The sequence below is a fragment of the Sceloporus occidentalis genome, unplaced genomic scaffold (assembly GCF_023333645.1).
Source record: "Sceloporus occidentalis isolate IW3139 unplaced genomic scaffold, rSceOcc1.0.p SCAF_6, whole genome shotgun sequence".
Taxonomy (NCBI): Eukaryota; Metazoa; Chordata; class Lepidosauria; order Squamata; family Phrynosomatidae; genus Sceloporus; species Sceloporus occidentalis.
In genome coordinates this window covers 68,021,297-68,048,384 of record NW_028316986.1, presented here as the reverse complement: position 1 = coordinate 68,048,384, position 27,088 = coordinate 68,021,297, and the positions used below count along the sequence as shown (strand labels likewise).

At 40.8% G+C, this 27,088-nt stretch overlaps 1 protein-coding gene across 1 annotated transcript; it reads left to right on the top strand.

The window, feature by feature from the left end:
• Positions 1-1,850: 1,850 nt before the first annotated feature.
• TAF5L (TATA-box binding protein associated factor 5 like) lies at positions 1,851-18,741 on the top strand. Its single transcript, XM_089529942.1, has 5 exons — positions 1,851-2,009; positions 8,161-8,305; positions 10,975-11,079; positions 12,821-13,545; positions 17,771-18,741. Exons 2-5 carry the CDS (start codon positions 8,164-8,166, stop codon positions 18,566-18,568), a joined length of 1,770 nt encoding a protein of 589 aa, XP_089386068.1. The 5' UTR covers positions 1,851-2,009; positions 8,161-8,163; the 3' UTR covers positions 18,569-18,741.
• The last annotated feature ends 8,347 nt before the right edge of the window (positions 18,742-27,088 follow it).

The window sequence follows — 27,088 nt, the reverse complement described above, 5'->3', positions numbered from 1 at the left end:
GGCACAGATCTGGTGCTCTGGACATGTGCAGAGTGCATTCCTGTCATCATGGGGAGGAAGCCAGCTCTTCCATTTCCCACTAAAAATTAAGAAGTGGGGATGTCAAGAGGCTGTATTGCCTTTAGGAAACCCTGGTGCATCCCCTCCCTCTATTGCCAGAAAGCCAGTGTTTGATAGTAGTTAGAGGACCAGACTACCACTCTGGACACCAGGATTCAATTCCCGGCTTCATCATGAAACCAGGCATGACCAGATGTTCTCCTTTTCCAGGACATGTCCTACAAGTCAATCTTCTGTCCAGGAGGAATCCCAAAATGCCTTCCACCCTGAGCAGGGCTAAGAAGCATGGACTGACACTTCTAGAAGTGTTTTTAACTTTTATTTGGTAAGGTAATGTCCTCCATTTTGCAGTGCCTTGTCCTCCTTTGCGGTTGTGACATTTGGCCACCCTGTTTGATTGACACCAATGGGGAAATGGCCTCAGATGACTTCCACTCTTCTTAGCAGACACAACACAACCCCTGCTGCACCTGAAGCCCACTGGGAGGCCTTGGCAGGCCACATGCTCTCAGCCTCCTCTGAACAAAGCCTGCCCCAAGAAACTTAGGATAGGTTCTCCTTAGGGTTGCCATACACTGGAAATGAGTTGAAGGCTCACACCAACAACAACACACCACTAACCCTAGAAGGGGCGCTCCACACAACCCAAGAGTCCATGTGTCCTTGGCCTCATGTGCCACTCAAGAGCGAATGACACATACAGTGGTTTCCCAACTCCGGTCCTCCAGGTGTTTCGGACTTCAGCTCCCAGAAGCCCCAGGCAGCTTGGCCAACCGCCAGGACTTCTGGAAGCTGGAGTTCAAAACCTCTGGAGAACCAAAGCTTGGGAACCACTGAATTCTAAGTGCTCGGGGGCAGAGTTCGGGAAAGGCCAGGCTTGCTGGCTGGAGGGGGATTCTGGGAGCTGCAGTCCAAAAGGAGGACAAGGGCTCCATGGGGAGGTATTAAAACAAATGAGAGTATTTGCCCATAGGGAACCAACGGGCGAGCATGGCTTCCCTATGGGTAAGCACTGTCATTTGTTTGAGTGAAGGAAAAGTGGGGTCAGGAGGAGGGGGATTCTGGGAACCACAGTCAAAAGGATCAGAGGTTAAAGCTGAGCCTTGCTGGCTGGAGGGGGATTCTGGGAGGCGTCCTTCCCTTGCACTCACCTCCTCTTCCTCCTCCTCAAACGTTGCTCCGTGGGCGCTTGGCCCCGCCCCTTTCCCGACGTCCCATCCGCGCACGTGCGCCTCCTTCCCTTCCCTTCCCTTCCTCGCTTTGCCCCTCCCCCTTTCCCCGAACCGCGGCGTCGAAGGACCCAGGGGCGGAGCCCAAATGTACGCCAGCCAGGCTTTACTAGCCGAGCGTCGAAGGAAGGCAGGAAGGGAGGGAGAAGAAGCTTTCCCATTGGCTGAAGGTGCCGCGCATGCGCGCTAGAGGGGGGAGTCCCTCTCTCGCTCTCTCCAGCGTGGCTTCCCTCCCTCCCTCTCTCTGTATGTCAGTCTCCGCCGTCAGTCATGGAGCGGCGGCTCCGAGATGAGGCAGTAGTGGCAGCCGCCGTCGCCGCGCGCCTCCTAAGGCAGCCTCGTGATGGACCCAAGAACCAGCCTCAAGCAGCGGCGGCGGCGGCGGTAGTACTGCGGAGTCTGAGTGCAAGCGCGCGCGCGCCGGGCTCCACACGAGAGGCGACAGCTGAGGCTGAGGCGGCGGCGGCGGCGGCGTCGTCGTGGTGGTTGTCGTGGGGCGTCTGGCGCCACTGGCTGCTGCACTGACGGGAGGGAGGGCGCGCGCCTGCCAGCCATCCAGCCCCTGGAATTCCTTCCCGCCGCGCCGCTCTTCCCTGGGCTGCACGAGCCCCGTGCGCGCGCCTGCAGTTGGCGGCACCAGCAGCAAGAAGCGGAGGCGGCGGTGGCGGTGGCGTCTCTCCCTCTCTCTCTCGTTTCCTATCCCTGCTCTGCGATGCTCCAGTGAGTCCTCCTCCTTCTTCTCCTTCTCCTTCTCCCTCCTCCCTCCTCCTCCTCCTCCTTGGGATTTGCAGCAGCTCCTCTCCCTTCCCAGGCATGGCGCACAAGGAACCGCCCTCCTCGGCCTTCCCTGGGTCACATGAGGAGGCTGGTGGGCTCTCCTTCTTTGGAGGTCTTTAAGCAGAGGCTGGATGGCCATCTGTCAATGGCGGTGCTTCGACTGAGAGTTCCTGCATGGCAGAAGGGGGCTGCACTGGGTGGCCCTTCTTGGGGTCTCTTCCAAATCTGTGATTCTAGGATGAGCCACCACCAGGCAGCCCTCTCCTCCTCCTCCTCCTCCTCCTCTTTCCCCCAACTCCTTCATTTATTTTCATTTCTTATCACACATTCAAAATACACTTGCACAGGAAACAGAAGTGATTATTATTATTATTATTATTATTTATACCCCGCTCTTCAGCCAAGGCCATCAGAGCGGCTTACAATTTGTTAATTAGGCATAGATAATTATGATAGACATAGCCGTGTCGTTCTGCACAATCAGAGTTCTTGTAGCACCTTTGAGACCAACACAAAGGAAGAAGCCCACATGCACCTGAGGAAGTGGACCTAAGCCTACGAAAGCTCATGCTGCCAACTCATTCCTTTCACTTAGTCACAAAGGTGCTACAAGACTTCTCTACACAAGAGGCAGAAGCGATATAGACATTTTTAAAGGCTCATGTGAAAACAGAAGCTGTGCCAAAGCTGCTCTTCAATCCTTAGGACTGGAGCGTGGGTTTGGCGTGGCTTCCGGACTCTTACTACGCATACATCATTTAAACAGCATACCTCCAAAGTGACCCAAAGCAGCTTTATTTTGGCCTGTCTGTTTGGGCCCTCAGTCTGCAAAAGTTCATGCTGCCAACTTCTTTCAGTAAGGGCCTGAACACACAGACCAAAATAAAGCTGCTTCAGGTCACTTTGGAGTATGTTTAAATGATGCATGTGTCCTAAGAGGCTGGAGGCCACACCAAAGCCATGCTCCTGTCCTAAGGACTGGAGCGCAGCTTTTGCGCAGTTTCTGGCCTCTTTAAGATGCGTGTGTCATTTAAACAGCATACCTCCAAAGTGAACCAAAGCAGCTTTATTTTGGCCTGTCTGTTTGGGCCCTCAGTCTCAAAGGTGCTACACGATCCCTCTACACAAGTTGGAGAAGCAATATAGACACTTTTTAAAGCAGTGATTCCCAAACTGTGCCCTTTAAGAGATTTTGGACTTCAGCTCCCAGAAGCCTCAGCCATGTTGGCCAATAATATGGGATTCTGGAAGCTGAAGTCCAAAATCCCTTAAAGAGTACCGTTTGGGGACCATTGTTTTAAAGGCTCATGTAAAAACCATCTTAAGCACAGATGAATTTTAAGAGGTCAATAACATGAACTTTGCAGGGTTTTTTAAGCCATTGACTTACTTAAAAACACTGCAAGAGAGAGAATTTAGAGACATAGCCGTGTTAGTCTGTGGAGTCAGAGATCTAGAGAGATCTTGCAGCACCTGCTTCTGGTCACTTTGGAGGTGCATGCATCCTAAAAGGCCAGAAGCTGTGCCAAAGCCATGCTCCAGTCCTAAGACAGTCCTAAGAAAGAAGCCCATATGCACTTTAGGGAGTAGACTTAAACCTACCAAAGTTCATTCTGCCAACTTCTTTCTTTCACTTAGTCTCAAAGGTGCTACAAGATCTTTCTGCACAACAAGAAGAAGCCATATAGACACTTTTTAAAAGCTCGTGTGAAAACCATCTTAAGCACAGATGAGGTCAGTAAGAAGAACTTTGCAGTTTTTAAGCTGTTGAGTTAAAGCATTGGTTCCCAAACTCTGGTCCTCCAAATGCATTGGACTTACAGAATTCCTGAACTGTTGGCTAAGCTTCATTGGGCTTCTGGGAGTTGAAGTCCAAAAGTACTTTGGAGAACCAAAGTTTGGGAACCACTGATTTAAAGCATTGATTCCCAAACTTAAGTTCACCAGATATTTTAGACATCAGTTTCTACTATTCCTGATTATTGGTGGCCAAGCTGGCCAGGGCTTCTGAAAGGTGAAGTCCAAAACACCTGGAGGACCAGAATTTGGAAACCACTGATGTAAAGTACTGTATTGTTTTTCCAGTGTAGGCTGGCATTCAAGCTTGACAGCTCCTCTCCTTAATTCCACATGTGAGGATTGTTGGAATTTAATGAAGTTGGGAGTTTATATATTAACAACAGCAGCAGAGTGAGTGGGTGAACCTCCATTTTCTGTCTTCTCCCCCCTCACAACTTATTTATCTGTTTATTTCATCTGTAGGCCACCTTCTCCCAGAAAGGGTTCCAAGGCGATTCACAAGAGAAAAAGCATTTTTAAAAAGTTTACAATAGAACTTAAAAACAAGTAAAATCATCTTGTCCAGTGAGGAGCGACTTAGGGAGCTGGGTAAGTTTAGCCTGGAGAAGGGACAGTTAAGAGGTGATATGATAGCCCTGTTTAAGTATTTGAAGGGATGTCATATCAAGGACGGAGCAAGCTTGTTTTCTGCTGCTCCAAAGATTAGGACCCGGCACAATGGATGCAAGCTACAGGAAAAGAGATTCCTTCTCTACATTAGGAGGAACTTCCTGACAGTAAAAGCTGTTCAGCAATGGAATGCATTTCCTCAGAGAATGGAGGAGTCTTTGCAGGTCTTTAAACAGGCTGGATGGCTATCTGTCAGGGGTGCTTTTGATTGTGAGTTCCTGCATGGCAGACGGTTGGACTGGATGGCCCTTGGGGTCTATTCCAACTCTGATTCTAAACCATATAAAATCAGCATAACACAAAAAGTTAAAAACATGAATAAAACATACACCCCACCTAAAAGTAACAGCTGTTCTTGTTATGCAAAGGGATTTATTGTTTATTATTACTTATTTCATTTGTATGCCACCTTTCTCCCAGAAAGGGACTCAAGACAGCTCACAAGTTACAAACATTTTTTAAAACTTTACAATTTAAAAAAAACCAGTTAAAATCATCTTGTTAATATAGTATAAAATGAACATACAAACATAGAAAAAACATGACTAAAATGCACACAGCCCATATAAAATCCACCCTGTAATGATTTTTAAAAGCCTGCCCGAATAAAAACATGTTTGCTTGCCAGCGAAATGGAAGCAGGGAGGAAAACCTCTACCCTGCTGCAGCTCCCAGCAGCTTCTGTTCTTCCATGCTACCATGTAGATAGAGCTCAGGAAGAGTTGAGTTTCCACTTCTGGACATCCTCCCTCTGGAGTCTCCTTTCCAAGCTTCTCTGCTCTTTTTGGGAGGCTGGCATCGAAAATGAGGAACAACTTCTTGAGAGCACCGATAGATGGCTGATATGTTAACTTTGGAGCAAGGGGGCAGTTTAGGATTGTTGCAACCTGTGGGTGAACTCCAGAGTTTTCATAGGCCTGTTACAGACTGCCAAAATAAAGCTGCTTCGGGTCTCTTTGGAGGTATGCTATTTAAATGATGCATGGGTCCTAAGAGTCCGGAGGTCACGCCAAAGCCACACTCCATTCCTAAGCACTGGAGGGCAGCTTTGGTGCAGCTTCCGGATTCTTAGGATGCATGCATCATTTAAACAGCACACCTCCAAAGAGACCTGAAGCAGCTTTATTTTGGCAGTCTGTAACAGGCCATAGTATTAAAGCCATCCTCCTTGTATTGGGTTGTTGTTGGTTATGGCTGCATCCGCACTGCAGAAATAATCCAGTTTGACCCCACTTTAACTACCATGGCTCAGTGCTATGGAATTTTGGGAATTGTAGCTTTGCTCTGATCCCCCCAAAGTACAGTTCCCAGAATTCCATAGCATTGAGCCATGGCAGTTAAAGTGGGGTCAGACTGGATTATTTCTGCAGTGCAGATACAGTCTATGTTAGATTAATGTGTTGTCCTCTATGGTGTTGTAAGAAGATGCTTATACATAACGCAAGATTTTTAGGAATGGATATCTCTGCCAAGAGCTTACAGTCAAAATACTCACGTGCCTCGGCAGTTAGTTGTTTGCAGCAGTTGGAACCAGTACGGTGGATGAGTAAATGCCGTATCACATATGGAAACTGTATAAACAAGAAGCAATACATTGCATGGCAAGTGAACTGCTAAATACTACTGTTGTTACCCCCATCTCTTAATAAGGGAGGCAATCCTGAATCAGCTCCTCAGATTTGTGATACATGGCCTGACCTTGGTAGCAACCACGGGGAGCATTATTCCTTCAGTTGTAAATCAGTGAGAGAGAATTTATGTTTTTCTAAGCAAAAACATACTGATTGACACTTGGTTCTTTTGCATCCAATTTGCATTTATGTTTTCATATCCTCTTCTTACTACTACTTACTACTAGTTTGCTAGTAATAGGTTACCTTTTTATAATTTTTGCAAATTCAGACTAAAATCTGGAGGGGCTTGTGGACAGTTTCTCCGTTGTTTTAGCTACCTTAGAGTTAAATATTTAGGGTATTTACTCAAAACATAATTTAATTAAGAGACAGGACTTCCCAACAGAATAAAGACTATGGCCTGTTACAGACAGCCAAAATAAAGCTGCTTCGAGTCACAGTGGAGGTATGGTGTTTCAATGATGCAAGAGTCCAGAAGCCACACCAAAGCCATGCTCCAGTCCTTAGGGCTGGAGCGTGGCTTTGGTGCGATTTCTGGACTCTTAGGACGCATGCATCATTGAAACACCATACCTCCACTGTGACTCGAAGCAGCTTTATTTTGGCTGTCTGTAACAGGCCTATATTTGCAGACTATTGAAAGATTTGTGTATCTGCAGGTTGAACAGAAGTAAAGATTGGAATTGTGCAGAGGCTAATGTATCTGGCATGGCCTAAAATGCACCAAATATCCTCCTGATGGTCATGCTTCTAAAATACTTTAGCAAAGTCAGTAAAAATGGCTGAATTTAGTAGTAAGTTATTCTGATGAGACTTTAACGTGTTTTATAGCGTGTGCTTTGAAATCGGATTTGTTCCTCAACAGGCATAGCCATGGAGTGATCTATCACTAAACTCTGGCATTTGTGTGTTCTCATAAAAGCTACCTTGGATTATGACCCTGAGGCACATAATATAGTCACCTTGTTAAAATGGACAGATGGGTCTGTTGTGATTGGATGGATGGTGGCATAGAAATACTAGGGTATTGTTGTATTGCATCCTCAAGTTTCCCTGAGAAAACAGGAGGATAGAAAAGTAATAAGTAATAGCTCACTTTGGGTGAGTTGAAACTTCTTAAAAGTTGGCAGCCAGATATGTTTTGTTTTTTTGTTGTTGTTTTGTTCTACACACCTTATACTCATACACACTCTGACACTCATGAGGCAGAAGTTTAAAATGTCTTAAGTTTGTTAATGTTCAGGTTGTCAGGAATGACACTTGCTATGTACTCTTAGCTAGAAAAGCTGCTAGTAGGTATATATACAGTGAAATGAAATGTAATGTTTTTTAAAAGATCTGAAAATACAAAAGAAGTTTAAGGAAGTTGACACTTTAACTGCTATCTGTGGAACTTAAAAAGTACACTAAAAGAGAAACTGAACAATGCTGAAACTGAAACTAACTTTTGATTTATTTGTTTTTCACTTTTTAGGCTAAAGAAATACTATTAATAGTACAAAGTAGAACATAATTTGCATCTGTTCAGTGTCTAAAGTATGTTAAGCACTTATGCACAGAACATAGAGATGTTGTAGGTCCCTTTTAAGGTTGAAATGGTACATTAAATATATTCCTACCAAGATAGCTGAATAATGTAGAATATGTAAAGGAACACATTGTGTCAGTCACAATCTTGAGGTTGTAACCAGTGAAACTAACATTAGACAAAGGTTTCTCCCAAACACATAATCCTAAAAACTTTTAATTATCTCTTCAGTTGTTTAATACTTTTGAGATCTGAGATATCTGCTTCCAGGGATAAGTGGATATTTTATTCAGTAGGTAGGGGATACATTTTGTATTAGTGATGTTTTTGTAGGCAGTAATGGGAGTGCCACTGACTGACAGTGTACTGACACACCAAACTTACTGTAAGAAAGTGCAGTATAATTTTTCCATCATCTTAACATTTCATTGTAACCAGAAGCATGTTTTCTTTCCTTTTGGAGGTCATGAAACGTGTACGCACGGAACAGATTCAGATGGCAGTTTCCTGCTACCTCAAACGCAGGCAGTATGTAGACTCAGAAGGTCCTTTGAAGCAAGGGCTGCGCTTATGCCAGACTGCAGAAGAAATGGCAGCTAATCTAACAGGTAACTAGTAAAATTGTTTATAGGAACTCTGCAACACTCTTGTTAGCAACATGAGACATCTAAGCAATTAATTGAGGAGAGACTGGAAAATGATCACATGATTCTCTAATACTCAGGTGAGACACAAGGTGTGTCCAAATATTAGAAAGCTATAAAATATTTTTTGAGTGGGATGTATTTCTAGCTTGTGGCTTTTCTTCAAACAAGACAATCAAAATGAAGTATGCAGTAGGCATGCTGCTATTCCCAGATATCTGAAATGACTCATCTGAGAGCTATGTGGTTGGACTTTACATGTGGGAATTTTAAGAAGGATTCTACTTTGATGGCAGAGAAACTAAATGATCTTGGTGTTCTCTATGCTATGCTTGTCAACAGATCAGCAATATATATTACTACTAAATAGCAGATTCACCTTTTGTGGAACCTGTAGTAAATAGTTTAACCTCGTACTTTTTGTTGTGAGAATTTCAGCATCAGTGCAATATGTTATTTTTAACTGGGTACTTTCTATTTGAAAAATTAGTTTTGTTGGGAGATCAAAAAGTTACTGAATTGTTTAAAAGTAGTGTTAAACAAAATTATAAACAGGTGTATTCTGAGATAGCTGGTACCTTAAAGCAATAGAACTTTAAAAGGTACACTTCAACCTAAAAAAAATAAAGCACTTTAAAGTTTCCATAAATTGGGGAGGAGAGATCCATGCAGCAAACCTAAAGAACAGCAGGTGGGCATTTTTTGACCTATGGGCTAAACCAGTTTAGAAGAGGTTGAGAGTGGGGGGAGTGGCTATATTTCAGCATTGAAAATAGTGTTCAGCAGGGCAAAGCAACCCATGCTTGGAGGATTTAATTCTTACTAAATTGGATGTGTTCCCACCAACTGTATAAAGCACAGCTCAATTTTGTGTGTGTCTACTTAGGAGTAAGTCCCAGTGCGCTGCATAGGGCTGCCATAATTGTCCACTTTTACCAGGGACAAAATGTAGGACAAATTCAAGACCAAACTGTAGGGCAACTGCAGGACAAAACTCAGCTCAAAATGTAGGACATTTAAGGTCCACCATTTTTCTTCAATGTCCTACATTTTGGGCTGAGTTTTGTCCTGCAGTTGTCCTACAGTTTGGTCTTGAATTTGTTCCACATTTTGTCCCTGGTAAAAGTGGACAATTATGGCAACCCTAAGTGCGCAGCCTACATACCAGTGTAATTCTTGGGAAGCTATTTAAGTTAAGTTACATAATTCCAGTTACTGATTGGATTTACCAGCAGGAGAACATGAAAACAATGTTCGAGTAACCAGCTGTATATTTCAAATGGCTTACATATATTCAGAGTCATCTTTAGCATGTAGTATTGTCTAGAAAGGCATTTACTGCACTTTTTTACAGTGCACCTGCATCATACGCTGGCACGTTATACACGGCTTTCAGTTTACGCTGAAAGCCATGCAGCAAAGAGGAAATGACACGTGTGCCCATGGTGTGTGCACCGTACTGCGTGCATGACCCCATTAGTTTCAACTTGCCTTACGCGGTGGGGTCCAGAATGGATCCCCCGCATAAAGCAAGGGCGCACTGTACTATGTATTTAAGTATGAAGATACTGAAAACCTGGTCCCTGATTTTCTTTAAAGCATTAGAGAGTTTAACACTTATCAGTGGGTGAAAGGGGGGCAATCATACAAAATGTTGGAAGTACTGGTACAAATTCTAAAATCTTTATTGTACTATTAGAATTTAAATGATTATAAGAATTGCATAGTGCAGGTTTCTTACAGCAGACTCATTCCTAATAAGGCTTAAGGTTGTTCTGTTGTTGTCAACTGTCAAGTAACGTACAGAAGGTACTTCTGACAGATTTGGGAGATCCCTCCTTTTGCTTCAGGTCATTCAGCATGTCCCAATTGCTCGGATGAGGTGTCTTGGGCGATAGAGGAGAAGTCAGTGCAGGTATTTCCATCACCATGTGTTTCTATGGATTCAGCCCAATTCAAAGTAGTATTCGTTGCTGCATTTATTTAAAATTGCGTAAGCCTGGATTCACACCAACTAGTGTCTATCTGTTTGATTATTTCCTAATAAGGAACTTGTTTCCACCATATTTATGAATGGGCCTCAACTGAGAAAATTCTGAAATGTTAGGTCATCCAAATTCTCCATAGTATTTGAAGAACTAGGTGTTCAGATACCAGTGTCTTTCTCTCATGTTACATGTTCAGTATGGCTGCATGTGTGAATTCATTCCATTTATCACATAAGAAAACTGAAGCTACATGGGCACGATTTTCTATAAGCATATCCCAGTTCCCAGGGATTTCAAAACACAAGATTTTGTTTTAAAAGAAGCAACTTGCAATTGGTATGATAAAATAAATGAAGAGGATAACAAGAGGTCCATTGTCACAGAAGGAGAAATAATACAGCTCACTCACCATAAAAATTTCATCTTTTATGTAAAAATTACTATGTGGATAGCAAGTGTCCAAAATTATCAACTTTTTGAGTAACCCTTTTGTTTGTTCAGTGATAATGTTGGGGTCTCTGGGTTTTTTTCTTTACTAGCTTGTCAAAGCATTTAGTATATGGATATTTTGGTGTAAGTATAGTAGTATGTACAGTTTCAAAGACTTCTGGAAACTAATTTTCTTCATCTTTGTTTATTACCTAGTCCAATCTGAATCAGGTTGTGCAAACATTATCTCTGCTGCACCCTGCCTAGCAGAGCCGCAACAATATGAAGTACAGTTTGGGCGATTATGCAGTTTTCTTACAGGTGGGTAGCAACTCAAAAGGAAGTATATGCTTGTCAATTGAGAAGGCAGTAAAGCTTTGTGCCAGCTTTGTCCACAGGATATGGAAAGAGATTTCCTTCATTTAATAATCTTTGCAGGGATGTCTTCCACCTGCTCCTTTCATTTAGCTTCTGTGTATTAGATTCTGCACCTAACAAATGCAAAAGTGCTTCCTAATATTTTGGTGGATTTTATTCCCCACTGCAAGAATAGACAAAACAATGCACCACAACCAAATGCAAAGTTTTGGTAGAGAGAAGGGGGAATAAGTTTAAAGAAAGGCAAAAGAGCAACCAAATGCAGGTCTGCTTGCCTGCCCCTCATTTGCCCCTATCATTAGTCCTGTAGTGCATTTATTCAAGGCCTGGGGAAAATGTAGTGCTGCCTATTTTGGTATATCCCCTATCCTAGCATTTCAGATCTGGAAATATGATTGTAACAAGAATGTTGTTGTAGCACCTTTCTCATAAGATATAAAGAACATTCCAATTATTCTGGCTAATTCTTGGAATTTTAAAGAAATGTCATTTCACTTCCCCATACACTTTCCCAGTTGCAAAATAACACCATAGTAGGATAGAAAAAAGATGAACAAACAAGTGAAGTGCTAAAAACATTGGGCAAGTTTTGTAAAGCAGTTGGCTGCACTGAAGGAAGAAAGTGTCTCTTCTTAGTTTGCATTAGATTTGGACCTATTACAGACTGCCAAAATAAAGCTGCTTCGGGTCTCTTTGGAGGTATGCTGTTTAAATGATGCATGCATCCTAAGAATCCGGAATCTGCACCAAAGCTGCACTCCAGTGCTTAGGAATGGAGTGTGGCTTTGGCGCGACCTCATCATTTAAACAGCATACCTCCAAAGAGACCCGAAGCAGCTTTATTTTGGCAGTCTATAACAGGCCTATAAAACTTTTCTGTACTTCCAAGAGATTAAAATGCTTAAAGAGACCATCTGAAGAAATACAGGCAGAAGAGAAATAAGGAGAAAGGAAGCCAAGCTGTTTTCAGCTGTAATACAGTCTGTCTTCTAAGCTGAATCTGCACTGCAGTAATAACGCAGTTTGACACCTTTTGAACTACCATGGCTCCACGCTATGGAATCCTGGGATTTGCAGTCTCTGACAGAGAAGGCTAAATACCTCACAAAACTACAAATAACAATTTCATAACAAAAGTATGTGTCAGAAAATGTTTGAAATAGTTACAGAACAGGTCCAAAGCCTTACCATAGTATTTGCTTTGACCCCATTAGAGTCTGGTGACTCTGATCAAGCATGTGGATTTTTATAGCAAAGGAAACAAATGCTTTAAATGGTAATGAAAATGCAGTTTTGTGTATCTTTGTAAGGTGAGCTGCAATCCAAGAAAGTCTCTGCCAAATAAAAATTGTTAATTTATCAGAAGACAATTTCTTGTTTTGGTTGAAACAAAGAAAGCATGGGTAAACCAAGAGTGGACGCTTGTGTTGAAGAAATTTGTGCTCTGTTCAGTTTTGGTATTCAGGACAAGTTCTTGGGCTCAGAATTCTTTAACTTTAAGTGTCTTGTCTCTTGTGCTATCATATTGGTGGATATGGGAGGTCTTATAGAAAGATGAAATAGCTCTCACAAGCCTGATGTCATACCACCCCTTCCCCAGAAGATGATTTGTCATTTTTCCATCGCAATCCCTTCTGAGAACCGAGTGAGATAAAAGTAATATCTCCTTGCCTTTGGTGTTTAGATTCGGACTCCCAGCACAGCCATGAAGTGATGCCTCTTCTGTATCCCCTCTTTGTCTACCTCCATCTTAATATGGTCCAAAATGGCCTAAAGAGCACAGTGGACAGTTTCTATAGTCGCTTCCATGGGATGTTCTTGCAGAATGGCTCCCAGAAAGACATCATTGAGCAGTTACAAACTACACTAACAATTCAGGACATCCTGTCTAACTTCAAGCTCCGGGCATTTCTGGACAGCAAATATGTCGTCCGCCTTCAAGAAGACAGCTACAACTTCCTCCTTCGCTACCTCCAGAGTGATAACAACACTGCTCTCTGCAAGGTCCTTTCTTTGCACATCCATTTAGATGTGCAGCCAGCCAAGAGGATGGATTACCAGTTATATGCTAGTGGTGGCTCTTCACGCAGTGAGAGCAATGGCCTAGAACCCACTGACATGCCTACTTCCATCCTACAAAATGAGGCAGCCTTGGACATCCTGCAGGATAGCATTAAAAGAGTCAAAGATGGGCCACCTTCACTCACAACCATTTGCTTCTATGCGTTCTATAACACTGAGCAGTTGCTAAACACAGCAGAGATCTCACCAGATAGCAAGCTGCTTGCTGCTGGATTTGAAAATTCCTGTGTAAAACTATGGAGCTTGCGGTCCAAGAAGCTGAAATCTGAGCCTCATCTGGTAGATGTGTCCCAAATGCACCTGGCTTGCGACATCTTGGACGAAGAGGTGAGAGACTCTTTTCACCATTATATGTGGGTGGAGTGTCTTATTTTTATAATGAATGGTTTATGTGAGGTGTTGTCTCTGAGCAAATTTCTCTTATGGTGCTTTCCTCTTGCTCATCATTCATAACTGTTAGAAAGTCGGGAAGTGGTTTGAAGAGTAACCATAATGTCCAGTTGAAACTTTAGGTAGTCTCTGTTGATTGAAGTACAGCAGGTCTGCTTTATTTTGCTTTTCCCCAATAAATGCATAAACATTTACATCTTCATTAGCAATTGACCAATTATTCCTTCAGAAGATTGCTTCACCCTTCACATATACTTATATTTATGCATCCTAATGTCTTAAAGGCAGCAGTTAGGTGCTTCAAACTCTGTGGGTCAGAGGGAGTGTGGGAAGAGAGAGACTGACAAGATAGTTTGACTGTTAATCTTAAAAAGCTTACATCTCATCATCTTGCCCCATGCCTCAGAATGACTGAAGGAGGCTTTTCGGGTGGGGCTTAAAACAATGGAAATGTAAACATTAATGGGAGATACCACATAATAAAACCAAGATAAAACTAGTAGCAAAAATAATAATACCAGATCATTTAAAATCAACATAAAGCCAGAAGTAGAGTAGTGCTTTAATCTAAAAGCACTATAATCAGGGCTGTGGAGTCAGTACTCTTGACTCCTCTGATTTTCTAGTGTCTACCTTTTTCCCAAATTGCTAGTGTATATTAATTAGTGATAACATATTTACTGCAGTAAAATGTTAGTGCAGGGTATTTCATCACCATTACGTGAATCATTTGAGCTATTAGATTGGTAGAACATAAAATATATTTGATACAAATTTTGGAAAAAGAAAACTTTCCAAAATTCTTGTGAAGGTAAATATGCAACAAACTAGATAGTTACTAAATCTTTCAAAACATAAGATATAAGTATAAAATTATATATTTGCCATATATTTTTTATAATACCATATTATAAGGTTTTATTTTGAAGTTGGTGTTGGAGTCAGTATATTTATACTGACTCTTCCTCCCAAAATTGCTTCCGACTCAAGGACTCTGATTCCACAGTCCTGCTAATAATGTCTAGGAGAGCAAAAAAAAGATGTTTGTTCAATGGACCAAAGACTGTAATGTAGTCAACAGGTGAGCCTCTCTGAGGAGGGTATTCGACAGATATTCAGATTTGAGGGTATAGTCGCCCCTCCTTTTTTGTGGACTTGAGGTGACCTCCGTTATTTTCAATGGGGTGCTCCCTCTGCACACTTGTGGTCATGTGCCCCATTCAAGCCTATGGGGCTTAAATATAGGCGAGTTTCCGTTTTTGCAGGGAGAGAGGGGTTTCCGCAATGGATCCGTGTGAAAACGGAAGGCCAACTGTATTTTCATAAACATAATGGGATATCTTGGAGATAGGACCCAAATCTAAACATGAAATTAATTTATGTTTTTTTAATTATGCTTTATACATAATATTTTATTACATGAAGGTAATATTTTTAATAATATTGTGCATGAAAAAAGGTTTTGTACATTGAACCATCAGAAAGCAAAGGTGTCATTTTCTTGGCCACCCATTTGGAGAATTTTGGATTTTGGAGTATTTTGCATTTTAGAATTCTAGATAAGGAATATCCAAACAGTAGTTGAAACAAATTACATGAGCTAATGATAGGAGTTTTCATCTTGAAAGATTTTTGCTTTTGTTTTTTAAAACTAAAACAAAATTATTGTGTATTTTTTCCTTCCCTCTCATTTCACATTAAATTTCTTTTCTTAATTTCTAAAATGCTAAATGCAATGTCTGATTGTCAGTTAACAATTCAGAATTTTTAATAGGTGAGAAATTACATTGCCTTACACTTTTCAATACGTTATTGAAAGCTAGTATTTAAGCTTCAGTTTACCATGATAACCAGACTCAAGCCTGTTGCTAATGTAAATGTAATTGTATGGCCATTTATCCAGCAGTTGAATTAAGCCAGGGGTACATTGTGGTAGAGATGAGGCACAAGAAAGAGCACATTGCTTTTACAAAGCATTAAAATAATGTGAAATTTGAACTCAGCGATTCTGGAGCCAAGAACATAATCTGAGCCATGGAACTATGACAGACAGGTTTGTTCTTTTAATATACATAAATCTGGAGCAGTGAGATGTCTCCTGGCTGTGCTCTAATTACAGTGGGCCCTTGGTATCTGCTGGAGTGTGGTTTCAGGATCCCCCATGCTCAAGTCCTATCAAATACAGTAATGTTGTCCCTTATATAAAATGGCAAAATCAAGGTTTGCTTTTTGGAATGTATATATTTTTAAAAAATACTTTCAAGCTGTGGATGGTTGAATCCGTAGATAAGGATTCTATGGATGGAGGGCTGACTGTATATTCTAGTTGAAATTTTTTTAGTAAAAATTATTGAATATAAAAGGAGGTTTTCCTTTCATCCTCTAACTTCTCTACTTGATTTGGTTAGTTGGTGCTTTCACTACTACACATCAGAAAAGATAATAACACAGAACTGGAAGTCAATAACAGTTTTGTACCATAATATTTCATCTATAGTTGCTAATATAAATGGAATTTTCTGGCCATTTTTCTGGCTGCTGAATTAGCCCAAGAAGAAGATTATAATATGGCAATTGGGACACAAGAAAGACATAAACAGTCTTAATTGCTTATTGTCATTGTCTTTTGTATTCATTTTTCAGAGAATGGTAGAGGGAGATGCGCAGTTACAATTTATGTCGTTGTAAGAAAAGCCTAGAATGATAACTGAAATCTAAAGCAGTTGGAGGTGTTTTGAAAACACATTTGTAGAGCTAGGATACTGAAAGAAAAGCTAGCTACTATTGCTGGTTTTAGAGAGTTCTAAAATTGTTGACATTTTTGGGTAACCCATGGCCTAATGATTGGTAATAAATGAGTGAGTAAAACAACACTTTCACCAGAACTACAGCCCTTTCTTGTTAATGTGGGATTATTTTGTTGTTGCAAATGTAGCTTCTGCGTATTAATTTATCTTTTAAACACATTTTATTATTTATAACTTTTTCCTATATAAATATTTCTCATTGCACTATGATATGTTGGGTGGCTAACAAAGAAATATAAAATAAAACCATAAGAAAAGCAGCAAAAAAAAAAACAAAAAACCCTCAACTATGGTCCAAAACACACAGCAGAAATAATCCAGTTTGAGACCATTTAACTGCCCTGGCTCAATGCTAGGGAATTCTGGGAACTGTAGTTTTGTGAGACTTTTAGCTTTCTCTTTCAGAGAGCTCTGATGCCACAATAAACAACGGCTCCAGAGGATTCCTTAGCACTGAGCCAGTGCAGTTAAAGCGGTCTCAAACTGAATATTTCTGCAATGTGTTTTGGACCCTTGTTTACTAAAATCAGTTATAATCACAGGCTTTGGACGGAAGATCTCTAGCAAAAGACTGCTGTGGAAGTGGTAATATAGGGAACTGAAGCAAGGAAACACTAAGTCTGATTGTTTCTGCTCTATAAGTTCTATTTGTGCTGTTGCTGGGAGGGAAAAATTTGGTTCTGCCCTTTAAAATTGATGCTGGCACTTCTAGAATGGGTACTAGCAAGGCATTGCTGTTACAGGAAGAAAAATGGTGCCTGTTACACACTGGGAAAAATGGAGAACCAAGGTCTGTGGCTGTCAAGTGAAGTTGTCTGCAGTGGGGGATGTTAATTACATAAATACTGTAGTTGATACGTTTAATGAAAAATGTTATTTTTCTCCATGAGCTACAAAGGAATTGCAAAAGGAAAATGGGATAAAACACAGAACCATTTGAATCAAATATCACATAAAAATGTTCAAATACCCAATTCCTGTTTATCGTATGTGTTTTTAAACTTGCATAAGTTTTTCAATACATTTGTATAGTATATATTTGTAGATTTAGATGTGGTATTTTGATCTTGATCTTCATTCAGATAGTTATTATGCATTGTTTCTTGTTGTTGTTTGTGAAAAAGACATGCCAGCTACTTGTAGAAATAACAAAGCTATGCTTGACAACATCAGACCTTGTTCTTCATTTTTCTCTATGCCAGCAAGGTATCCCATAAATTAGTGGCAGTCTAGTAGTATACATAAGACTACACTCTGTTGTTACGCATCTTGGACATCATTGAGTTAATCTGCATTTTACCAGTACTATATGTTCTCTGAACAGAATAAAATTTTGTCCTCTGTATTCCTTGCAGGATGAAGATGATGATACTGTGGGTACAGAAATGAAGCTACTTCGAGGGCACTGTGGACCAGTGTATAGCACAAGGTTTCTTTCAGACAGTTCAGGACTGTTGTCATGTTCAGAAGATACATCCATCAGATATTGGGACCTTGGAAGTTTTACAAACACAGTGATGTACCAAGGGCATGCTTACCCTGTGTGGGATCTGGACATCAGTCCTTGCAGCTTGTATTTTGCAAGCGGTTCCCACGACCGCACAGCAAGACTTTGGGCATTTGATCGGACGTATCCCCTGCGAATATACGCGGGCCATTTGGCAGATGTGGACTGCATTAAGTTTCATCCTAATTCTAATTACTTAGCAACAGGATCTACAGATAAAACAGTGAGGCTCTGGAGTACCCAGCAAGGAAACACAGTGCGTTTGTTTACAGGTCACCGGGGCCCAGTGCTATCACTTGCATTTTCTCCAAATGGTAAGTATTTGGCTTCAGCAGGTGAAGACCAGCGGTTAAAGTTGTGGGACTTGGCATCTGGCACGCTTTACAAAGAACTGAGAGGGCACACAGATAATATCACCAGCCTTACTTTTAGTCCGGACAGTAGCTTAATTGCTTCTGCATCAATGGACAACTCTGTTCGAGTGTGGGACATTCGAAACACTTACTGTAATGCTCCCGTGGATGGCTCTTCCAGTGAACTAGTTGGTGTATATACTGGACAGATAAATAATGTACTCAGTGTACAGTTCATGGCCTGTAACCTTCTTTTAGTGACTGGAATTGCACAAGAAAATCAGGAACATTAATTTTTTTTAAAATGGGGGGTTTGAAAGCCAGAGTTTATTATAAATTGAGATTATATATAATTGACTGTGAATTTTTTTCTCACATGTGGCAGACGTGTCCAGAATGATGGAAATACTGTACTTGAAGATGTCTTGTATTGTTGCAAAAGGATAAAGAGCAGCAGAGAACATCATTGTAGTTGTATAATAGTAGTGCAAGGGCAGGAAGCAATGGGTGAAATCCAGCAGCACAGAATATTTTCTTATAGGGATAACCCAAAACCTGGTCAAAACAAATAAAACCCACAACCGGGCATTTGCACTTAATTATCTTGAATAGACCCATCCTATATACACTTACCAGAGGTTTTTCAGTCTGGCTATATCAACTGTTTGGTTTAATTGACTTTCTCTGCGAAAATTTCTGTGGGACTAGAATTATTGCCTTGGAAAGAAAAACAAGTATTATGTTCTACAGATGCTCCCAAGTATAAGCAACATTACAATAATGTTTAAAATAACTGAGACAGACTTCCAGCTTGTTAATATAAAAGTAATGGAGTTGGTTCTAGATTTCATCTTTCGATAATGGAAGGGCTATTTCATCCACAGAAGGCTTTTGATCTAGAAAGCAATTCTGTTGGTGAAAGTGGTGGGGAATACATTAGCCAATTCCAATCACCTCCTACCATGTTCCAGAAAATCCAAAATTCTCCAGCGAAGATTTTCAAAGGGTGCAACAGACTGCAGCAAAAGGGAGATTAGTAAAAGCTGCTCTCCACCCCTTCCACAGACAGGAGAAGACTGAATCAAAGCCATGATATTTTTTTAAAAAAATAATTGGACATATATAACAATGGCTGTCTTTATAAGAAGATAAAATTGGGTTGGCTGTCTCTAAAAGAAGATACAATTGGGATGTAATTCCTTATTTCACTTATAATATATGTAACTGTCAGTAGATCAAAAGTTCAGATTTCCCTTACCCCCAAATCTCGTTGCACTGTGATGGTGACACAAAATACTAATGATTGATGGGGGTACCTTGCCTCTTGAAAAGAGCCAGCAAAAACATGTCTAGGTTTGTAATCGCATGTTTCAATTTATAGTAGGAAAGGACCCATTTCATCTCACCAAAAATATTTTCTACAGATAAATGTGGACAAAGGTATATGGAGAACTGTATTAGTAAATTATTAACTGTAAGAGGATGCAGCATTGCCAGTTTCTGATGTTTTCCACTGAATCTGGAAATATGGATTTCATGAAGTTTTCATACAAAAGTGTGAGCATGAAAAATTTGGGAAGTGGAGGTGGGGAAAGCAACTTTAATTACTTAATTCTAAGAAAAGATTGAATATTTCTGCTTTCAGGAAAGAGGTTTTGTAATTTTTTTCTATTAAAGCATTTAGTTTAAACAGGTTTGGCATCTCTTTGTGGAAAAGCGTCTTTTAGGCTTCATAAAGCAGAGGGATCTGTTTTTGTCTCATTGGTTGCTCCTTACTGCTTTGAACAAGGGAAAAAGGTCTTCTGCAAGTGTACGCAGGGAGAGGTACTGATATTCCTAGTCACCTGGCTTTGCACATATCCTTTGATCCTCCTGAGGTTGCTGGTTTACACTTCCTATGATCCCTGGCTATCTGCCTTGCTGAGCAGGATTGATGGTAATAGTAGTCTACCAGCTTCTGGAGAGCTACAGTTTTCCCCTGGACTACAGGTAAGTATATTGAAGATGATAGGTGGTGTGATTTGTTGCCTTGCATTAAAATAAAAAGATAACTATTCTTAATTCTTACGTTAAAGATAGCTGTTTTAGTCCCTTCCTTTAGCTCATAAATAACAGATCAGATTATACCTGGAAAACATCAACTGTCTTGTCTAAAGCTCCCAAGAAAGGCAGAGTAAAAATTTGAGCTCAGGTATGTCTGTTTTCAAATCAAACACTTCAAATTGTTGAACTGAAATACAGTGCAACTAAGCTTAATGTAAGAAATCTTAGTAGACTTCTAAGTATTGGTGGGAATAAAGAATCTCATAACATCTTAAAGACTAACAAGTTATATTTGGTATAATCTTCCATTCTATTTCATCAGATGAACTGAGCATTGTCTCACTTGGCAGATATTTATACATATGGTTGAGTGTGGGGATTGTGAGAGCAGAAAAATTTAAAAATAAAATGGTAAAACAAAATGTTTTAATAGTGGTCCTGTTAAATAGAGTGGCAAGGACATGAGGATATACATAAAAAGATTAGCATATACTGTATGTGGTGATGAAAAGCCTTTTCCAATCCAAGAATGACATAAAGTTTAACTTCTGGATGAATTGCAGTGACTGCACAACTTAAATCACTTCAGCCAGAGGAAAAAGGAACTGCAATAAGTACAAGCCATGAAAATTGCCTGTAATAGAGACATCCCTGCATAGATTAACAGATATAGAGTCAGAAGGTCCTTGTCCCTATTTGATCCACTGTAGACAGTTAAATCGCTTGCCTTGGTGAATTCTTATTTAGCTTATATGGGCCCGTTACAGACGCGCCTTAAAGTGTGCGCTCTGCGCGTGCTAGGGTTAAAAAGGGGCGTCCTTTCCGGGAGCCCCCAACCCGAGCACGTGCAGAATGCGCACAAAATAGCGGCGGCCGTTCCACACAGCCGCCGCTATTACGACGTCACAACCGCACCGCCTCCAAATGAGGCGGCGCGGACGTGACGTCCTTGCGCCACACGAGGGTGCTTAGAGCACCCTTTATGCAGTGGAAGAAGGAGCTCTGTTTCAGAGCTCCTTCTTGGCTTTGCGTCGCTGGGCGCAGCCTTCAGACGCTGCGCCAGCGACGCGGACGAGAAAGGGGCCAAGCGGCCCCTTTCTCCTCCTCCCCGCTGCCGCGGGGTGTCCTTGGGGCTTGAAGTCCCAAGGACACCCCTTTCCAGGCTGCGGGGAAGGGGCCTTTTGCCGCTTCCCTGCGGCCCGGAAAGTGGCGGATCGGGGCCTCAGCGGCTGCCGTTCTGACCGCTGAGGCCCCGATACAGCAGGGAAAGGGGCGGGTGCACGCCGCCCCAAACGGGCGGTATGTAACCCGCCATGGATTCCAGATTTGTATCCCTCTACTCTTTGGCATAAACACTAGTCTCCTAAGTAAAATGCTGCTGGGCATTGTGAATGAGAAATTCTTGTCTTCAAAGAACACAGATGGGGGTGTTCCCACCCTGACACCTGAATGTTCTACTTCTCATTTGGAATATATTTGGTTATATGGATAAAAAGTTAAGTGGTGACATACATGGTTAACAAAGAAGGGTTGTTTCAATTGTGGCATTTTTCTTTTCCTGCTACATTTACTGGGCAAATTCTTTTATATTTATTTCCAGTCAAGTGTATTTTGGATTTAATTATGTACTTTATAAACATGGAATACAGTCAGGCACATTGTAGACTGCATCAATAGGGATGTAATGTCTAGATCAAGGGAAGTAAGTAATAGTACCACTCTATTCTGCTTTGGTCAGACCTCACCTGGAATATTGTGTCCAGTTCTGAGCACCACAATTCAAGAAGGATGTGGACAACCTGGAGTGTGTCCAGAGGAGGAGAACAGAATGGTGAAGGATCTGGAAACTATGCCCTGTAAGGAGCAACGTAGGGAGCTGGGTATGTTTAGCCTGGAAAAGAAAAGGTTAGGAGGTGACATGATAGCCATATTTAATTATTTGAAGGGATGTCATATATAGTACGGAGCAAGCTTGTTTTCTGCTGTTCCAGAGACTAGGACCTGGAGTAATAGATTCAAGCTACAGGAAAATAAATTCCACCTAAACATTAAGGCGCTTTACAGACCGCCCAAAACGGGTGGTCTTGCGCCGCTGCCAGTTGCTGCATCCGGAAACCGCAGCAGCCAAACCGTACGGTTCCCGGGCGCAGCAACAAAGAAGCGCCAAAATGGTGTTTCTTCCTGCGCCTCAGAAGAGGCGCCACAAGGTACGAGGCATGCAACATCCGGTGCGCGACGTCAAAATGGCAGCGCCCATCTGTATGCGGCGCTGCCATTTTGATGTAGTCGTTATGCGCAAGGGGCAAGGCGTGTCAGGAAGCGCCGCCCCTCACGCGTAACAATGACTACGCCCATCCGGAACACGCCTATGAAGTTTGGTGGTAAGAGGCTTTAGGCCAGGGCATAGTTCTGCCCCATTAACAGCTGTGTTACTAATGTTGGTTTTCTTTAAGCAAAATGAAATGGCTATTGTTGTTGTTTTTTGAATGCCACATTGTTTGTGCTGAGCCAGGATCTAAAACTATGCTATTACAGAACTCCCATGTGACCTTGTCACTAAATGCATAAATAAGCTTTGTCAATGTCCCTACCATCAGAATGTAATTTTTAAACAATATATTTTGGATAGAAGCCATGCATGATTAAAGTAGCTGTCAACTTCCTGGTAATTAATAGCCTTCCAGGTGTAAAACGTTTCTTAATAGTTCAGTTAATAAAGGTGAATAATAATAATAATTTAACCATATTAATATTGCCATGTAACTTTTTAAACGGCAGAAATCTGGTCTTTGTAACAAAATGATTCTTCACTGTTTTGATTGCCAGTCTGACAAGGCAGAGCTAGCTAATAGTTGAGGATTTGTAAATCAAGATGATATTTTGCAATAGTTTTTGCAGCAGGAAGGTTTCCTTTTCCTTTTACATATCAAAGTTACAATGCTATCATTACATAGTGCTTAATGTATTTGAGGAAAACATACCCAAGGGCTTCATATTTTTACACTGCTGAACAGTTTTGTTGGAAAACAGCAACTTTAAAGGTCCTCATAGCTCTCAGAACTATATATATTTAGAAGTTTCTTCCATATCTGTCTCAGTCATTATTTGCAATAGCACAATCCTATATGCTTATTTATCAATAAGTTCAATTGAACATTTGTAAACAGTACACTTACTATAATGTTGCAGGCTTGTATGCTCTATGAACTGAAGAGTTCCTTTCAACTACTGAAGGATTTTAATCTAGTTGTGGTTTCCCCTGGAGGAAGAGGTGACAGAAGTAATATTCAATCATTTCCTCTCTTTTCTTCAGTCCTCTGAGCCCCCTCCTTATTCTTTCATAGGATAGCATAAACCTGTGGAGTGATGGGGGGGAGGGAATGGGCAAACATTGATTCCTCCCCTTCACCTTTGTCTTATAGGAACAGATTGCACTTTCCAGCAGATCATTAGTGAGCACACAGCCAACATGGGTTGGAAATTCACATTGAGTAACATTATAAGCCTCTGAAGTATTTTTGCATAATATTTCTAATGATGATGATAGTACCCTACACATATGTTGCATGACGAATGCACCAAACTTTCATTGTGGTGCACATGTTGAGGCCACGTTAAATTTTGCCATTTGGAGCTGGCCAGCATACCAGTGCTCTCACATAACTATTAGCTTCATACATTTTCCAGCTACCAGGCCTCAGGCCCAGGCTTATATTTGGTACTGTGCAGGTCATATACTGTATCTTAGCATAGCTTGTTTTAACTTACATACAATCTTCTAAGCACCAGAATGTTTGTCACCATTTCAGAATGTAAGTCTTAATAAGTGGAGGATTTATTAAAGAGAAAGTTCATTAATGTAGATATATGGGGTCAAAAGCAGTATTGCTAACAAGTCAGTATGTTACAAAACTTTGCCTGTTTGGATGATTTTCAGAATCAGAAAACAGTGTTACCACCCAAAATCAAAAGCAAGTTATTTGTGTCTATGTGCTGTTATAGCACATGGATGTTCATAGAAAAGCCAGCCCTGTTTCTCCTTTTCAGGTGATTGTTTCCTGGCTATGCTGTTTATACCTTCTAGTTAGCCAAGTTACACAAGTTAACTGTGTAATATTGCCTTGTTTCCTTACCCACAGGCCTCAATATATCTCCTAAATGCCCATAAATAAAGCCTTATCATTCTCAGAATACATTGACAAAGCATAAGGCAACCTACATTAAAAAAAAAAGCCAGAGTAGTTATTAAAAATTAAATAATTGGTACATGAAAAACCCTTAATAAATAGGCAGACAAAGTGATTTTCATAACAAAGGAGATTGTCTGTTTCCTATGGTTTAGAAAAACTGTTTTCCCCACCTGGAATAGAACACCAGATTATCTCAGGCTCCAAGTAGTTTGGAAGGTCTGCAAATGAAGATTTGTATCCTATCAATAAGAAACCTCTCAACTCTTTTAAAAAATTGTGGCCAGTAGCTGTAAATATAAACAGTTAACTCTATGGGAGTGTTCAATAATTTTCAAATGACTTTTAATTGGAGGAAAGGCAACTATAAATGAATAAAATCATCATCATCCTCCTCTGAATGAAATCCCCATAGACAGGAGCACAGCACTGCCTGGAATGTGCCTAACTATCTAAGGCTACCTCCCTGATTCCTAGATTCTTGGTTGGAATCCATAATACCTGGTAGACTGTGAAACTGTAATAACAGCGCATTGAAATGAGCACCTGTTAGTTTGAAGAATGCACAAAAAATATCCAATTTCATGCTGTAGAAGGGATACTGTATTCCATCAGATGAGGAAATATTTCTTTCAGGAGAATCTTGTCTAGTGCCTTCTTCCACAATGTTTTGCTATTTATTATACTTGAAATGTATGAAAATATATAAAGTTAAGGCGAGTGGTACAGTGATTTGAGCATAGGACTAGGACTCTGGACACTGGGGTTTAATTCTCCACTCAACCATGGAAATATGCTGGGTGACCTTGGGCAAGTCACACCCTCTCAGCCCTAGAAAACCCCATGATAGGTTTGTGTTAGGTCGTGGTAAGTAAGAAATGACTTGAAGGCATACAACAACAACAAATATGAACTTGGGACAAGAAGAGTTATAATATGGAGCAGTGTATGAATTTAGACACGGAGAAGTCGATCCAGGGCTGCACAGGACTGGGCTAAAATTGTTAGAAATCTATTCCACAGCTCCAGATCCCTTTTTAACAAAGTATAGGTCTGAACAAGAGGTCTCCAAAAGTTCAGGTCTTGCAAACTCCGGAGCACAGCTTCCTTGATTGATTTTATCCACCTATAATGTAGGTCCTTCTCTTTTCCTGCTGCCTTCCACTTTACTCAGTGTTATTATTTGTCCTGTTAGTCATGTCACCTCATTATGAGTCTGAAGTAGAAAGCTTTAGTTAATCATTTTGGCTTCTAATACAAGTTAAGGCTTAATTTGGTCTTTGATATATTCATTTGTCTTTTTGTCTGCCAATAGTATCTGTACAACTTTCTTCTAGCACCACATTTCAAATGAGCTGATTTTCTTCCTGTCAGCTTTCTTCACTGTCTTGCATTCACAACCATGCATACAAACTGTTTCTTGTAGTTACTCAATTACAGCCCCTATTTCCTTTTTCTTTCAAGCAAAAATATAAACTGAACACAGGGCCTGAGCACTGTTTCAGATCCAGCTACTTGCCTAGCATTCCTGGCATTGAGTAGGGATGTCATTCAAAAGGTTAGTTCTTCATAACGCTTTCCTATTAACAAAGTAAGTCAAAGCCTCAGAACCATACACTAAATAAACAGCTCTTGATATCTGCAGCCAGCCAGCTAGCCAGCTTCATTCCTCTTCCATTTCTGTGCAAATAAGGGGAACAAGTTCACCCCATTCTTAAAGGAATTTCAGGAGTGAAAGGCATGATTACGTCAAATAATAAAGATAATAATAAAGCACTACAACAAAAGAGCATCTAACTCTTTTGTTGCAGCACTTTGATATATTTTTGCATTAATTTCATGTAAGATTTGCATTATTGTTCTTCCAAAGATGAACAATATTACCTTCAGAGATCAGGATTCAGCTCCCCATCAGTGATGGAAGCACACTGGATGACCTTGGTCAAGCCACTCACCCTCTCTCAACCTCAGCTCCATCTGAACAAATCACACAAAGAAAAACCCATGGTAGGGTTGTCTTAGCATTGCCATAGGTCAAAAATGACTTGAAGGCACAGAATAACAATTGTGTTCTGACAATAAAGGAAAATAGCAAAAGGTTTGAATTTTGATTTCAGGAAATGTCTACTAGCATTTTGTCAACATCTTGAATGTAGGCCTGTGACTCCAACATGGTCATTTTTTTTCTTTATCCTGTTTGATTTTTAACACCTTTGCCTGATGAATAAGCCAGTGGAGCTTTGAAAGCTTGCATCATGTATTTTGTGCACTTTGGTTAGTCCAATAAAGTTATTGCTGTTTTGTGGATTTTCTATGTTATTTGCTGTATGATCAACATAGCTGTTTCCCTGGATATGTTTTCTGAATTTGAGGATATCACATTTTAACCACAACAGGGGAATCCTAAAGTAGAAGCCAAGAGACTGGGGCTTAACTCTTGAGTTTTTTACCTCCACCAAGTTGACCACAGAGTTGCGCTGGACAACTTAGATATTCCTAGAGAGAACATGTTAATAAAATCCATGAATAATCCATGAATAAATAACAGGCTCTACATGACGTCGCCTTTGAAGAATGTTTGGA